General features: G+C 39.2%; 1 protein-coding gene across 5 annotated transcripts in view; it reads right to left on the bottom strand.

Moving 5' to 3' along the window:
• CORIN (corin, serine peptidase) overlaps positions 1-17,461 on the bottom strand; it is a 256,107-nt gene that overhangs the window by 206,289 nt on the left and 32,357 nt on the right. For all 5 annotated transcript variants that reach the window (XM_086705122.1, XM_086705120.1, XM_086705119.1 and 2 more), the window contains exon 2: positions 15,111-15,255. In XM_086705122.1, coding sequence (XP_086561248.1) covers positions 15,111-15,255 — 145 coding nt within the window. The remainder of the gene's footprint in view (positions 1-15,110; positions 15,256-17,461) is intronic.

The following is a 17,461-nucleotide window of genomic DNA, read 5'->3' as shown; positions in this document are numbered from 1 at the left end:
TTGGGTGGCTCAGTTGGTTAAGCGTCCGACTTCGGCTCAGGTCATGATCTCATGGTTCGTGGGTTCGAGCCCCACGTCAGGCTCTGTGCTGATAGCTCAGAGCCTGGAGCCTGCTTCGGATTCTGTGTCACCCTCTCTCTCTCTCTGCCCCTTCCCACCCACCCCCCCGCCTCTGTCTCTCAAAAATAAATAAAACATTAAAAATAAAAAAAAAATGTTTAAGGAAAAGTCTATAATTCCAATGATAATATCTGAACTTCACTGGTCACTTATAATGAACGTATCGAGCACTGTGGTAGGCAAAATTAACGTTCCTCCAGAGACATCCACCTCCTAAGTCCCAGAACCTGTGAATATGCTACCCTACATACCTTAAATGGCAAAAGAGATGTTGCCAATGTGAATTAGTTAAGGAATTTGAGATGGGGAAATTACCCTGGATTATTCACGTGAGCCCAAGATGGTCACAGGGTTTTTACAAACAGAAGAGGGAGGTGAGAGGTTTTGTGTATCAGAGCCACACAGTGTGAGAAGGTCTTAATGGACCATTGCTCATTTTAAAGATGGAAAGAGGCCACAAGCCAAGGAACACATGAAGCCTCCAAAAGCTGGGAAAGACAGGAAACAGACCATCCCCTAGAGTCTCCAGAAGGAATACAGCACTGCCAACACCTTAATTTAGCTCATTGAGACCTATTTCGACTTCTGCCCTCTACAACTCCACGGTAAGGTATTTGCATTGTACCGAGTAATCAATTTGTTACAGCAGCAATAGGAAACAAACACAAGCACCTTGCTAAGGATCTTCACTATAAGCATCTACTGAGTTAGTCTTCCAACAATCTTTTGAAACAGATGCTATAATTAACTCTCATTTACAGAGTTTCAGGGAGGAGGAAACTGAAGCTTTCAAGAGTTATTTAATGCACCCAGGAATGGAGTCAGGACATGACACACACACACACACACATATACACCCATATACACTTCTCACTTTGGACAAAGTCTGCAGGTTTTAAAAAATCAACCATCATACGCATGTAAAAAAATTATCTTCCTATGATGGGAGCTTAAAAGTAATTCCTCATCTTTACATCTCTAGCCATGAGGTAATACATTCACTGGGCATTTTCTATGTGCCAGGAATGCTGTATTTACTCTCTGCTGAAAACACGACATTTTGTAAAAGCTCCTTATCATCAAGACGTTTACAGATTAGCTGAGGGAAATAGGCATGCAGTCTAAAAATACAAACCATGATACAAGTGCTTTGAGAATGGTAAGCATAAGACAATCTGATGACAGAAAGCAGAGAGGTAGCTGTCATTCCATTTGAGAAAGCCAGGAAAGGTTTCCTAGGAGGAGATCATACTCAATATAAATCTTAAAGGATAATTAAGGATTGTCGAAGTTTGAGCAAAGCATCTGTGGGGAAGAAGAAGGAGGTATAGTAATAGGGAATGGAGAACTTTCTAGTTGGAGCAAAGGGAGAAAGATACTGAAAACCTAGTGGCAAGTAACTAAACATGGCTAGCTCATGGGGGCCTGGCAAGAGGAAAGGCTAAAGAGAGAGAAGAAGCCAGACTATGACGAGGAGTTCCTGTTAAAGGCTTGGAGTTGTTCTTGTGATGAAGAACTTTTGAAGGATCTTAAAAAGGGTGGCACATTAGAATGATCACTGTGGCAGCAACATGGTGATGGAAAGGGGTCAAGTCCAAGTGAGAAAAGAGGAAGGTCTGATCCAACACAAAAGCAGTGAGGACTCAGGTAACATTTGGAAGAGGCAAAAATTATGGGCTCATCAGGAAAAGAGTCAGAGGTCACTTCAAGGTTTCTGGTTTGAATTACTGTGTGTATGAAGGGACCTTCCACTGAGATAAGGGTGATAGTCATTAAGGCTGTTCATCAAATATTTTCAAGTCTCTCGCATTCACTAAGACATATGCTTGGGTCACATTCTCTGTCTCTGGACATTTCTGATGTGCTCAAAGGGCACAAGCTTCCAGTTATAAGTTGAATAAGCTCTGGGGATCTAATGTACAGCATGGCGATTATAGTTAATAATACTGTATCATACCCCTTTGAGGAAAAGAAAAGAATCTCCAGTGCTCTTTTTCTTTCTCGTTGGCACAATAACTACACAGGTGCAAGATGATGGCTGGGTGATCAGTTTAGTCCCTGAATGAGCATAGCCCCCATGTCATTCGCAAAGGACATGCAGCATGAGTGAGAAATTGACCTTTGCTGTTTTTAAGCCACTATTATTTTAGGGTTATTTTTGTTACACAGTATTGCATAGCCTATCCTGACTAATACAGAGAATGAAAAATAGAATTTGTAGGAGCTGGCTTTCATTATTGTTATAATTCACTGAGTATAAAATCTAGAGCAATCTAAGCATTTCCTCCAGAATGCCTTGTCAGACCCCCACAAATCTGATCTTTGTGGTCCCAGCGCACACACTGTTTGTATCACACATATACTCAAGAGCAATTGTCTGTTTTCTTGTCTGCCTTCTTGAAGGTAGGAAGGTGTTCTATGCATGTCTGCATCTCAAGTGCCCAGCAGAATGCTTGGCACCAGTGTAGGCCTTAAAGAATATTTGTTGCATGTGTGAATGATGAAGCAACTCATGGATGGGCATGGATGACACTTCCAAGAGAGTCATGGGTGTAAGGTGAGAAGAGAGAGAGCCTAGGACAGAAACCCCAACCATTTAATGGCTAGGTAAAGAAAGATAAGCTCCAGGAGACGGAGAAAGAATAGTCAGAAATAGAAGAAAAATCAGAAATGATAATATGCAGGCCAAACAGAAGAGCATTTTGGGAAGAGAGTCAAAACTGGGCAAGATTATATCTGGTCACGTGACCCTACTTGAATGAAAGACAGTATTGCTGGCACCAACTAACAATGAACATGCTCTTTGTGAGCTGGTGTAAACAAACACAGAGAGAAAGCATGCGTTCTTCATTTCAGAGTCTTGTTCAAACACACATCAGTTTCAAATGCTGCGCATTGGATAAAAAGTCACCACCTCAGAGAGGCCACCATACAATGCACTCAGTGCCTCAGTAAGAATATTTAGTAGTAGGACAAGAAGAGAAAGAGGGAAAGACCAGATTGCAGTGGGTTGAGGACTGGATCAAGCACAGAAATCACCTGGGGATCTTGCTGGAAGGCAAAGGCAGGAGGTGGGCGTGGAATCTGCATTTCACACAAACTCTCAAGTGATGTTGATGTTTCCAGCCCATGGACCACACTTCGAGTGTAAGGCTTTAGACTCCCATTTCAAAAAGCTTTAGACGTTACATATAACCTCAGACCTGAGCGGTTAAAGAAAACTATTCTCAAGTTTGGAAGCTTTATGTCCCTGAATCTGTACCAGAAGGCCAGGGTTATTAAAGGAATTTGGGGGCTCAACTAAGTAAAATGCGGAGTCAGGTCATAAAGGATCGTAGAGGATCTTAAATTTTTTGGTGTAAGGAAATAAGGATCTGGGAGGTTTTTCCAGGTTAAAGTGATAGTCAAAATGCAACATTATAAATTAGGAAGTTAAAATTCTTATAATTCCAAATTCTCGTAAAAGCCACAAGCTGCAAAGATATTTGCTAAGAGAAAAACTCTAAGTTTAATCAATGATCTTTAGCTGATCTAGCATTTTTGTAAGGAATATTTCTCTTGAGTTCAAGAAAAATGGCCTATTTACCATACTTGCGACAATCTTCACCACTATCATTTTTCTTTCTTCTTCATCGCATGACAAAAAACAAACAAACAAACAAACAAACAAACAAACCACATAGTCCTTTCATAGTATTAGGAAAATTAGGAATGTTACCTTATACCACTCATAATAAGCTTATGCCTAAAACAAAATGTATTTTTGATGTGGATGTATGGAACAGCCTTTGAAACCAAGGCTTCAACAGCCTGGGAAAGAAGATAGGGAGCATCCTAATGAGATTTTTTTGGACCATAACTTTGATGAAATTAAATTAAGATGAACAATGGTTTGCAAAACTCAGCGCAAACCAAAACCCAAAGCACCACACTTGTAGGAATGTTGCAATACCCCCCCTCATTTTTTCTCCCTGACACATACTCTACCCACTTCAACCTTCTCTCCCTATACCTGCCAAAGGCACCTTTGAAAAGCCTCTACCAGATCAAACATGTCACTCCCTTACTCCAACACCCTTATTGTCCCCATTGTGGAGTTCAAGATTAAAGTGCCACTCCATCAGAAAAGTCTGCTCTCAACTCAAACTAGCTTTGGGCCCCTGTCATAAGCTCTCCTAGCAACTGTTTCTTCCCACATCAGTTACCTCTGTTGGCATTAATTAATTGAGTGATCATTTTTTTTTTAATTTTTTTTTTCAACGTTTATTTATTTTTGGGACAGAGAGAGACAGAGCATGAACGGGGGAGGGGCAGAGAGAGAAGGAGACACAGAATCGGAAACAGGCTCCAGGCTCTGAGCCATCAGCCCAGAGCCTGACGCGGGGCTCGAACTCACGGACCGCGAGATCGTGACCTGGCTGAAGTCGGACGCTTAACCGACTGCGCCACCCAGGCGCCCTGAGTGATCATTTTTTAATGCCTTCCTCTCTCATTGAACTGTGGGGTCCAGTACCCAGGAGGGTATGTTTATTCAATGCCAAGTTTATTCAATGCCAAGTTTATTCAAGGAAGATTGCCTTGCACTCAATAAATGTTTGTTAAAGGACTGAATAATTCAGTATCAAATATAACCACAATTCTATCTCTTTCAAATGCTTCCCAACATAGCAAAATAAATATTGCATATATATGTTTAGATATTATTTATACATTTACATATAATTTCAAGCAGATATCAGCTCAATCTCTAATAAAGTACTCCAGGGCATAAACTCACTCTTCTAAGGATGTGATGGCAATATAACCTGCCCCCAGTTTAGTTCTGATAAGAAATGAATAACCTCTGAAATTAACACTCGGGTCTAAGCATAAAGGTTTCATGTGAAACCTGCCATCACATTGCAAATCCAACAACAAGTCAATTTTATTCCTTCCTAGCAACTATACTCGTAACTGAAATACACTGTGGCAATGGCTGGGTAATAGGGTTATGGGGTTATGGATTATGGGATTACTATGACACTGGATCATTGCACAAAGATTCTAGGTCTTATGGATAGAGTTTAAAAAAGATAAGCCCTCGAGGCGCCTGGGTGGCGCAGTCGGTTAAGCGTCCGACTTCAGCCAGGTCACGATCTCGCGGTCCGTGAGTTCGAGCCCCGCGTCAGGCTCTGGGCTGATGGCTCAGAGCCTGGAGCCTGTTTCCGATTCTGTGTCTCCCTCTCTCTCTGCCCCTCCCCCGTTCATGCTCTGTCTCTCTCTGTCACAAAAATAAATAAACGTTGAAAAAAAAAATTAAAAAAAAAAAAAGATAAACCCATTTTTAGTCAATTTTTGAGTATAGTAAAAACTAATTCTTAACTTTAATAATGAATTTTGTCATTTATAAAAACACTTTCACAAATTTTTTCATTTGACTTTTGTAACAATGCTGCGAAATGAATAAAAATTATATTCCTCCGCTGACAGAGAAGTTAAAGCATCTGACCAAAACTCACACGTCTAGTAAATGGAAGAGGAAGACATTAAACCCCAGCTTCCCAGTGACATTATAAATTACATTTCTATGTCACATGGCCCTTCATTATTAGGTTATAACTAAAGAAATAAAAATCTAGGGAGAATATTGTAACTTTCCGACTCTTCAATTTTCCTTTCAATGTCTTTCAAAAACCTAAATCTTTAAAAAAAAATGTTTAGTGTAATTGACATACAGTGTCACATTAGTTTCAGCTGTGCAACGTAGTGCAACTTCTCTCTGTTATGCTGTGCTCACCACAAATGTAGCTACCATCTGTCACCATACAATGCTACTACAGTATCATTGACTATATTCCCTATGCTGTGCCTTTTATTCCTGTGACTTAGTAACAGGAAGCCTCCCAATCCCATTCACCCATTTTGCCCATCCTCCCACCCACTTCCCTCTGGCAACCATCAGTCTGTCCTCTGTATTTAGAGTCTCATTCCACTTTCAGTTTGCTTGTTTGTTGATTCACTTTTTTGTGTGTTTTAGATTCCACTTACAAGTAAAATCATATGGTATTTATCTTTCCTAGTCTGACTTATCTCACTTAGCATAACAGACTCTAGGTCTATCCATGCCATCACAAATGGCAAGATCTCATCCTTTTTTATGGCTGCATAATATCCCGTTGTGTACATATATCACACCATCTTATCCAATTGTCTATTGATGGACAATTGGGTTGTTTCCATATCTGGACTATTGCAAATAATGCTGCAATAAACATAGGGGTACATACACCTTTTTAAATTAGTGTTTTCATTTTCTTTGAGTAAATACCCATAGTGAAACTGCTGGATGATATGGTAATTCTATTTTTTTTTCATTTTTTGAGGAATATCCACATTGCTTTCCACAGGGGCTGCACTAGTTTGCATTCCCACCAACAGTGTATGAACGTTCCTTTTTCTCCACATCTTCACCAACACTTACTGTTTCTTGTGTTCTTGATTTTAGCCATTCTGACAGCTGTAAAGTGATGTATCATTGGGTTATAATTTGCATTTCCTTGATGATTGGTGATGTTGAGCATCTTTTCATGTGTCTGTATGTCTTCTTTGGAAAAATATAATTCAGGTCCTCTGCCCTTTTTTGTTTGTTTGTTTGTTTTGTTTTTTTTTGCTTACAGTTTTTTTTTAAATTGTTTTATTTATTTTTTTTTAATTTACATCCAAATTAGTTAGTATACAGTGCAACAATGATTTCAGGAGTAGATTCCTTAATGCCCCTTACCCATTTAGCCCATCCCCCCTCCCACAACCCCTCCAGTAACCCTCTGTTCTCCATATTTAAGAGTCTTTTATGTTTTGTCCCCCTCCCTGTTTTTATATTATTTTTGCTTCCCTTCCCCAATGTTCATCTGTTTTGTCTTTTAGAGTCCTCATATGAGTGAAGCCATATGATATTTGTCTTTCTCTGACTGACTAATTTCACTTAGCATAATACCCTCCAGTTCCATTCATGTAGTTGCAAATGGCAAGATTTCATTCTTTTTGATTGCCGAGCAATACTCCATTGAATATATATGCCACATCTTCTTTATCCATTCCATCGATGGACATTGGGGTCCTTTTCATACTCTGGCTATTGTTGTTAGTGCTGCTATATACATAGGGGTGCATGTGTCCCTTCGAAACAGCACACCTGTATCCCTTGGATAAATGCCTAGTAGTGCAATTGCTGGGTCGTAGGGTAGTTCTATTTTTAGTTTTTTGAGGAAACTCCATACTGTTTTCCAGAGTGGCTGTACCAGCTTGCTTTCCCATTCTGCCCATTTTTTAATTGGATTTCTGTGGGGTTTTGGTGTTAAGTTGTATAAATTCTTTATGTATTTTGGATATTAACCCCTTATCAGGTATATCATTTGTGTATATCCCCTCCCATTCAGTAAGTTATCTTTTTGTTTTGTTAATGGTTTCCTTCACTGTGCAGAAGCTTTTTATTTTGGTGTAGCCCAACAGTTTAATTTTGTTTGTGTTTCCCTTGCTTCAGGAGACACACAAGGAAAATATGTCTATGGCTGATCTCAAAGAAATCACTACCTATGTTTTCTTCTAGGAATTTTATGGTATCAGTGCCACATTTAGATCTTTAATCCATTTCGAGTTTATTTTTGCATATCCTGTAAGTAAGTGGTCCACTTTCACGCTTTTGCATGCAGCTGTCATTTTCCCAGCACCAGTTGTGGAAGAGACTTTTTCCCATTATATATTCTGGACTTCTTTGTCATAGATAAATTGACTATATAAGTATGGGTTTATTTCTGAACTCCATTCTGTTTCATTGATCTATGTGTCAATTTTTGTGCTAGCACTATACTGTTTTTATTACTATAGCTTTGTTGTATATCTTGAAATCTGGGATTGTGGTACCTCCAGCTTTGTTCTGATTTCTCAAGTTGGCTATGGCTACTTGGGGTCTTATGGGTTCTATACAAATTTTAGTATTATTTCTTCTAGTTCTAGGTGAAATGCTCTTAGTATTCTCATAGTAATTGCATTGAATCTGTAGATTGCTTTGGATAATATGGACATTTTAACAATATTAATTCTTCCCATTCATGAGTATGGAATATCTTTCCATTTGTTTGTGTCATCTTCAATTCTTTCATCAATGTTTTCCAGTTTTCAGAGTAAAGGTCTTCCACTGCCTTGGTTAAGTTTATTCCTAGGTATTTTATTCTTTTCGGTGCAATTCTAAATGGATTGTTTTGTTAATTTCTCTATTGATGCTACTTCATTAGTGTATAGAAATACTATTGATTTCTGGGGGTTAATTTTGTATCCTGCAGATTTACCAGTTATTTATTTCCTCTAATAGCTTTTTGGTGGAGGATTTAAGATTTTCTATGTATAGTATCATGCCATCAGCAAATAGTGACAGCTTAACTTCTTCCTTACCAATATGGGTTCCTTTTATTTCTTTTCTTTTCTGATTACCATGAATAGGACTTCCAGTACAATGCTGAATAAAGGTTGTGAGAGTTCCTAATCTTATAGGAAACACTCTCAGTTTTTCACCATTGAGTATGATGTCAGCTGTGACTTTTTTACATGTGGCATTTATTATGCCGAGGTATGTTCCCTCTAAACCCACTTTGTTGGGAGTGTTTATCATGAACAGATGTCGAATTTTGTCAAATGGTTTTTTGCATCTATTAAGATGATCACATGATTTTTATTCTTCATTTTGTTGATGTGGTTGATCATATTGATTGATTTGCAAATATTGAACCATCCTTGCAACCTCAGAATAAATTCCACTTGATTCTGGTGAATGATCCTTTTAATGTATTATTGAATAGTTTGCTATTCTGTTAAGAGTTTTTGCATCTGTGTTCATCAGGGATACTGGCTTATCATTTTCTTTTTTTGTGTGGTGTCTTTGTCTGGTTTTGGTATCAGAGTAATGCTGGCCTCATAGAAAGTCTTTGTAAGCTCTTCTTCCTCTTCTGTTGTTTGGAATAGTTTGAAGAGAATACATATTAACTCTTCTTTATTTTTTTTTATTATTTTTTAATGTTTATTTATTATTAGAGACAGAGAGAGAGAGAGAGAGCAGGGAAGGGGCAGAGAGAGAGGGAGACACAGAATCTGAAACAGGCTCCAGGCTCTGAGCTGTCAGCACAGAGGCCAACGCGGGGCTCAAACTCACGGACTGTGAGATCATGACCTGAGCCAAAGTCGGAAGCTTAACTGACTGAGCCATCCAAGTGCCCCAGTTCTTCTTTAAATGTTTGGTAAAATCCACCTTGAAATCCATCTGATCCTGGACTTTCACCTTTAAAAACCTAAATCTTTATTTTAGAGTCCAAATTTTTGGAACCATATGGACAGCTCAGACTATCCAATAATTTTAGAAATACTCAACTGGGGCACCTGGTTGGCTTAGTCAGTTAAGAATCCGACTCTTGATTTCAGCTCATGATCTCACAGTTTCATGAGTTCAAGCCCTGCTTTAGGCTCTGTGTACTGATCACACACAGCCCAACTGGGATTCTCCCTCTCTCCATCTTTCTTCCCCTTCTCAACTCATATTCTCTCTCTGTCTCTCTCAAAATAAACAAACTTCCAAAAAAAAAAAAAAAAGAAGAAGAAGAAGAAAGAAAGAAAAAAAGAAATACTAAACTAAACTAAACCTTTGTAGCTCCAGCTTCAGGTTTGTGGGCTGAGGAGAGAAATAATTTGCTACTGCTCTCCTCTATATCCTGCTCCTGAAATAATTATTTAGAAAGTCCAACTCCCTTATCTTCCAGAATCTCTTTACTAACTTGACTTTTTGCATGAGAGAAGCCCAAAGGGACAAAACACTACTACACAGAGTGCATCTGTATTAGCATAAGGCTTTTATTATCTTTTCCTAATTCATAATCCTATTACAAAGCTATTATTGTTGTCTTTTGAAGCTACAACTCCTGTTATTTATACAAAATTGGCATCCCAGCATCCCACAGCAACACTTATGGACCCATAAATAAATAAATAACTTTGAAAGAGCATGCAGTTAAAAACTCAAACCAAACAGAACATTTTTTAAAGTAAGAATAATTTAATAAGGTTATTTTTTTAAAATTTTTTTTTCAACGTTTATTTATTTTTGGGACAGAGAGAGACAGAGCATGAACGGGGGAGGGTCAGAGAGAGAGGGAGACACAGAATCGGAAACAGGCTCCAGGCTCTGAGCCATCAGCCCAGAGCCCGATGCGGGGCTCGAACTCACGGACCGCGAGATCGTGACCTGGCTGAAGTCGGACGCTTAACCGACTGCGCCACCCAGGCGCCCCAATAAGGTTATTTTTAAAAACAAAAATATAAAACTGTTTTATTGCTTATTACAAAAACAAACATGTCAGTTATAAAATAGAAAATATTTATTTGAGCAGATACTACTTAACATATCCATATCAAATCATCTGGGGCAGAATCTATGAAAAGAATGTTTTTGAAGAAACTGTCCAAGAAACTCTCACTTTCTAAAGGTTACTTAAATATAAGCCAAAATCGTACTCAAAAGTGGTTATAAATGGTACATTTCCTAATCCCATATATAGTGATAAAAAAAATTGTACTCGTAGGTATAACCCAAGAGTAATGGAAACAGGTTCACACAAAAACTTGTACATGAATATTCAGAGAAACATTATTCATAATAACCAAAAGACGGAAACAACTAAAATGTCCATCAACTGGCAAATGGATTTTAAAAATGTGGTAAATCAATACAATAGAACATTATTTGGCCATAAGAAAGAGTGGGGTACTGATACATACTACAACATGGATGAATCTTGAAAATATTATCCCAAGTAAAAAATGCCAGTTACAAAACCACATATGCTCATACAAAATGTCCAGACTAGGGACATCTATAGAGACAGAACATAGATTAGTGGCTGCAAGAGGAGGATGGAAATATAGAGGACTAACAGTAAAAAGTATAGAGTGCCTTCTTAAAGTGATAAAAATGTTCCACAATTGATTGTAGGGATGGTGACACTTACCTGTGACTATACTAAAAATTGTCCAATATCCACTTTAAATAGGTATGTGAATTATATTCCAATAAAGCTGTACAAAAATTAGAATCTAATAAATAAAGAAGCAAACAAACAAATTTAACCCGATTAAAGCACTGCTTTAATAGCATCTCACCTCCGTGCAGAGGCCTCTAAGCCCTGAGGTACTTATTTTTTTTTTCAATATATGAAGTTTATTGTCAAATTGGTTTCCATACAACACCCAGTGCTCATCCCAAAAGGTGCCCTCCTCAATACCCATCACCCACCCTCCCCCCCCTCCCACCCCCCCATCAACCCCTGAGGTACTTAAAAATGTGTTTAAAACTTACATTTAGCATTCTACCCTGAGAATGAAAGGAAATACTCTTCAGTGTGTGTGAGCCTCTGAACCTCTTAGAATTAGACCTTTAAAAATGACAGTGGTCTGACTGAGGGAGCTCCTATCAGACAGACCCTCGCAAAGATAACAACTATAAATCTGGACAAAGCACACCAAAAAAGTACCCGAAAGCCCAGGAAAGGAAACAGAAGCTGGCCAATTCTGGAGAAGAGTTGAGTCTTGGAAGAAAAGAGTGGCAGAGAAGAGTTTCAGAGTTTTGTCCTGTCTCTGGCCTGAGAGCAGACCACAGTTGGTACCATGTGGGGGCAGGGTGACTAAAACTCCAGTAGATAACCTGAAGTCTTCCTGGGCTGAGCCACTTCCTGTTTCCTCTTCTAACTTGTCACTTTGTAACCTCTGCAGTGTCTCTCCTCTCTTGGGTATGAAACCCAGCACTTCGGGTTCTTTTCCTTCTTCTCTGACCATTCTTCCTGTATCTCTTGATTCCTTGTTTTTCTTTATCTTCCCCTTAAATACTCCAGGGCTTTTGCCCTCAGCTTTTGATCAGTACACTTCCTGTTTATGGTTCATCTATTTCTATTGCTTCAACTGCCAGTGAGACTCACACCTTCATAACTGGTCAGACTCGGCTTCCCTTCTGGATCCTTCTAGCTTCAAACCAGTAACAGTGGGGTGAGAGTTAAGTTCTTTTTTTGTTTGTTTATTTACTTATTGGGGGGGGGGGCACGGTGCTGAGAGAGAGGGAGAGAGAGAATCCCAAGCAGCCTCCAAGCCTAGCACAGGCCCAACTTGGGGCTTGATCTCATGACCATGGGATCATGAGTTGAACTGAAATTAAGAGTCAGCACTCAACCGAGACACTCAGGCACCCTAAGTTCTAAAGTGAACACGAAAGCCAAAAATCATGTGTAGTCACAATTTCCTTTGAAATTTCCTTAGGAAAGCAACATGTTCTTCTATACCTACATTCATTTCTTTTTTTTTTTTTTAATTTTTTTTAATGTTTATTTATTTTTGAGAGAAACAGAGAGAAACAAAGAGAGAGAGACACAGCATGAGCAGGGGAGGCGTTAGAGAGAGAGGGAGACACAGAATCTGAAGCAGGCTCCAGGCTCTGAGCTGTCAGCACAGAGCCCGACGCGGGGCTTGAACTCACAAACTGTGAGATCATGACCTGAGCGGAAGTCAGTAGCCTAGCCGACTGAGCCACCCAGGCACCCCTACACCTACATTCATTTCTTAGTCTTGCCTACACTGTTGAATTTGATCAAGATAAATGCACTTAAACTATGATGCCAATATATTTTGTTTTCCCACAAGTATCTCTAAGTTAACATGTCCAAACTAAACTTCCAACCTGCCTTCCATCTACCTACATCACACTCTTCCACTTTTATTTCCTCCTTGAACAAATGGTACCAAAATCACCCTGGTTGCCTAAGCCAAAAATTCAGAGGTCAACATTGATACCTCTTTTCCTTCGCAGCAAAATCCAATCAGTCCTGATTTCTGATTTTAATCCACCAAATGCCTTAATTCAAGCCCTTATCATTTTTTTACTTAGACCACAGCCAGAGCCTCAAAAAGGCCTCCTGACTTTCTGCCTCCAATCCTCTGTGGTTTATCTAGACCTACTGTCTTTTGCAGATGCAAATATGATCACATTTATCCCTGCTTGGAAAGATCCTCTAATGGTAAACTACCACTCATAGCAGCGGCTCTCAAGCATTTTTCTAGAAAATAAATACTATTTTCAAATTAATACTATATAAGTTCCTAATATCTACAAACAGAAGCTGTATTTTATTAGGATTAATTTACTGTATAAGTTATAAGTGTATAACTTATTAAAAACCAATTAAAAAATAATAGGTAGTTTTGATGAAATATAAAAATCCAAAATTGTTGGTAAGCAATTTGATCAAAATCACCTTGCTATTTATTTCTCTATTTCATTTGAATGCACATGATCAAAAAAATCCTGATTCATAGCAATAGGTAACTACCAAAAGTAGTATTTTGGGGTTTCTCCCCACTAACAGTTCACCTTTTAAGTTTAGCATTTGATTCATTTACAGAGATAGCAAGATCCAAATACAAATGAATTAATCTGTCAGCACAAATTACTTGGTTGTTGGTCTCCACTCGGTTAAAAATTGGTGTGTAATATTTAGTTTGAGTATGTGTTTAAGATTTCTTTTATAAATTGAAAGCCAAAACAAACATTTGCAGGGAGGCTGGGTGGCTCAGTTGGTTGAGGTTCTGACTCTTGATTTCAGCTCAGGGCATGATCCCAGGCTAGTGGGATTGAGCCCCATGTCAAGCTCCACACTGAGTGTAGAGCCAACTTAAGATTCTCTCTCTCTCTCTCTCTCTCTCTCTCTCTCTCTCTCTCTTTCTCCTGGGGCATCTGGGTGGCTCAGGGGTTAAGCATCCGACTTCATCTCATGTCATGATCTCGTGGTTCATGAGTTCGAGCCCCAAATTGGGCTTTGAGCCTGCTTCAGATCCTCTGTCCCCTTCTCTCTGCCTCTCTCCCTCTCTCTGGCCCTTCCCCCCGCCTCAAAAATAAATAAACATTTTTAAAAAATTCTCTCTTTATCCCTTTGCCCCTCTTTCCAGCTCTCCCCCCTCTCTCTCTAAAATTAAAAAAAAAGGGGGCACCTGGGTGACATAGTTGGTTAAGCACATTCCTCTTGAGCTTGGCTCAGGTTATGATCTCAAGGTTTGTGAGTCTGGGCCCACACTGGGTTCTGCGCTAACCGCATGGAGCCTGCATGGGATTCTGTCTCTCCTCTCTGCCCCTCCCCTGCTTGTGTGTGCTCTCTCTCTCTCTCACACACAAAAATAAATAATAAACTTAAAACATTTTTTTTAAAAAGAAAGAAAAAAGAAAACATTTGTGTAATCCTTGGAATTCTTCCTCAGAACCTTGGTTTCATGGAATAGAGTTTGAAAACCAATTACCTAGGAGCTTAAGCCCAATTCCCTTAGGACAACATGCAAGGGCCTGTGTCATTTGGACTTTTATCTATCAATCTAACTGCATTTACGCCCACTGCCAAAATTCTACCCAATCTCCTAAGTCTACCTCCATCTAGCACAAGGTTATACTTTTGCACTTGCTACTATCTCTGCCAAACCCTGTACTTGTACTATGGCCTTCTTACCTGAATTGCTATGAACTCTCCCAAAGTTAAAATGTTAATGCCTCATGAACCCTTCTTCGATTTCCCCCAAAGTACCTAGGGTAAACCTCCATCAACTTGTGTTGCCTTGTGTAGTAATCATCTCTTCCTCTCCCCCATGAGTTCCTAAGAAAGGACTTTAAGTTAACCATCCCTAGGTTCTCAGGGACTTTCAAAGTGCCTGGTACCTGGTAATCACACCTTAAGTGCTTTTAATTAATTACTTCATTAATTTATATTGATAATAATCACTAGCAGAGTGATTACACTGGCAGAAACTTCAGATTTGCATTAGATAGTCAACAGGTAACGCTTTCATCAAGTTGACACTTCAGGTTAAATAAGTACTAAGTAGAAATGACGGTTATGCTTATTTTCATTTTGACCGCATTTTTCTTTAATAGTGGCATCACTCACCAACAAAGGAGAGCAGGATCACGAGCAGGACAATGAGGGCACAGATACATGGAATCAAGACCAGCAACAGGAAGCGGAGAATATTCGCAGTTGCCAGCTTCTGAGAGCAGCCATCACCCATGTTATTGTCAACAGCTCCCAAGACCTAATGTAAAAGAGGAATATGAAACATGGTTTTAATATTACAAGGCAATGCAATACACGGTATGAAATTATAGAGTACAGCTGTCCATTCAGAGAAGCAGCATTCCTGAGAGATTCTAGTGCGTGTGCTTTAGGGCATGAAAATGAACTTAGGCATTAAATCACACTATTAAGTGAACAAATAACTATACAACCACATTCAAGGCAGATAAAATCATCTGTTTCTGAAGTGTTTTTCAGGAGTACATGAACTTTTAATGATATCCCATCTTGAATTTTTTAACATATTTGCCAATTTGGTATTATTTCAAAGGGCTCTGAGTTTCCATGGCAAGGACTTATCTTGGTCCAGAGCTACAAGCAAAGACTACCTAGTACAGTGATAAAATATTGGTGAGTAGGTGTAGACAGGACATTATCTAGATTTCACTGTTGTTCGTCCCCTCAGTCCTAAGCCCAATCTGCATGAATCTGGATAAAATTAATTTTCAGCCATTTATAATTCAGCAAGATTAAACAAGCTGAACAATGAAAAAGAGAGCCTGTCCTGTTGACCAGTTAAACACTGACAACCCCTGAGGATACCTTCCACTGTCCAGGCTGCCCCTGCAGTCTATCTATTTGTGAAAGCATTATGAGATGGTTCCGACAACATTCTTATCTTAAAGTACTTGAAATTTTGCTAATTTAAACTAAAATTAAATACCTTAATTTTTAGTTTGGTCCCTTGCCAGAAATGATGTCTGGAAGTTCATTTCTTGCAAATGGCTAGTTTAGGGCACTGACATTTTCAACAGGAGTCTGAGATGAAATTAAAAGTGATTTGAGTCCCTCACTATGAGCGATTCTTCCAATCCCATGTGAAGGTGTTTCTCACGGCTTCCTCTTAGACTTTTGACTCTCCTAGCATTTTCTTCTGTGACAGTTTCAGAGCTTGAATGATAACCTCTGCATGAGTGACTCCTGAACCTTTCTCGAGTCTCCAACTTCCTTCCAAGTTGTATCATATATTTCCAATGCCCGGTGCTCAGCGGCATCTCTTCTCAACAAGTCCAAAACCAAATTAATCTCTTTCTCTGTCTCTACCTTAAAGCTAGTTCTTCTCTTGATTTCCATATTTTTGCTAACAGACATTCCACTACTCCAGTACCCCAAGACTCCTCACTTCTCCATCATCCCCCCATGCCATGCATTATCAGGTTTTGTTGGTTCTTCCCTTATAACAATGTCTAATTTTGAAAAATGAATGGCCTTTGAGATAGACCTTTATCCTAATCAAGAAGTTCCTAATAGAATGGTCCTGTACTTGATCGTTTACAGTATATAACAAGTACTTGAAAATTTCTCATGGATAAAAAAGCAACTTGGATACGTTCTTCTGGATTGCAAGGCATATGTGATATTCCATTTCTGCTTTATTCCCCCTAAATCAGAATCAATTCTTATTCGCTAACACATATTGCAGGCAGTGTTCACTACATGTACTGTGATGTAATGACACCCTCTGTAATTTTAAGCATACCCCATGAGACATATTATTTGAAAGAACCTATGATGTTAGTTTGAGAATGGCTTGATCTGCTAGGTTAATGTCTTTACTGACCCATTCCCTCTGCACCTGGTTTAATCCATCAGCCAAAGTGAGATCAGAGTGAATTTACAATTTGATCTGCACGAAGACATGGCACTGTGTTAGAGGAGACCATAAAAAGAATGTGACCACCCATCGACCCGTGAGCGGGACCCAGGCAATCAGAGGCTCCTCACCCCCTCCCCCGTCCTTGAAATGTACCACTGTTTCCACAGCCAGAGCCATTTTCAAGAATGCAGCCTTGAGAGAGCAATGTGTTGTTGAGACCATCTGGACAATACACATGACTAAACCTAGTTAAGGCCTCTATATAAACTTTTATGATTCAGGCAGGCAGGTGTGGAAATTCACTCATCTTGTCTGCCTAAGGCAAGCCTCATAGTAAGTTACCTTGCTTCTACCATCTACCAATCTGAAGTGGTCCGTCTTTTCTTCAGTATCTCCTTGCACTCTGTGTGTAAAAGCCAGTTTCGAATTTTACCCAGGAAGCTCCTAAGTTTGCAAACCAACACACTGACACAATTTAATATAAGATCTGCAATAGCACAATAATTACAACACCAGCATTGGACAGGTGGTGTCCTTTCAGGCATGGAAATAAGCAAGTGTGGGACTA

Source organism: Puma concolor, chromosome B1 (assembly GCF_028749965.1).
Source record: "Puma concolor isolate L17-30 chromosome B1, mPumCon1.1.hap2, whole genome shotgun sequence".
Taxonomy (NCBI): Eukaryota; Metazoa; Chordata; class Mammalia; order Carnivora; family Felidae; genus Puma; species Puma concolor.
Note: the sequence above shows the minus strand (reverse complement) of the source record. Positions and strands in the feature narration are given on the sequence as shown.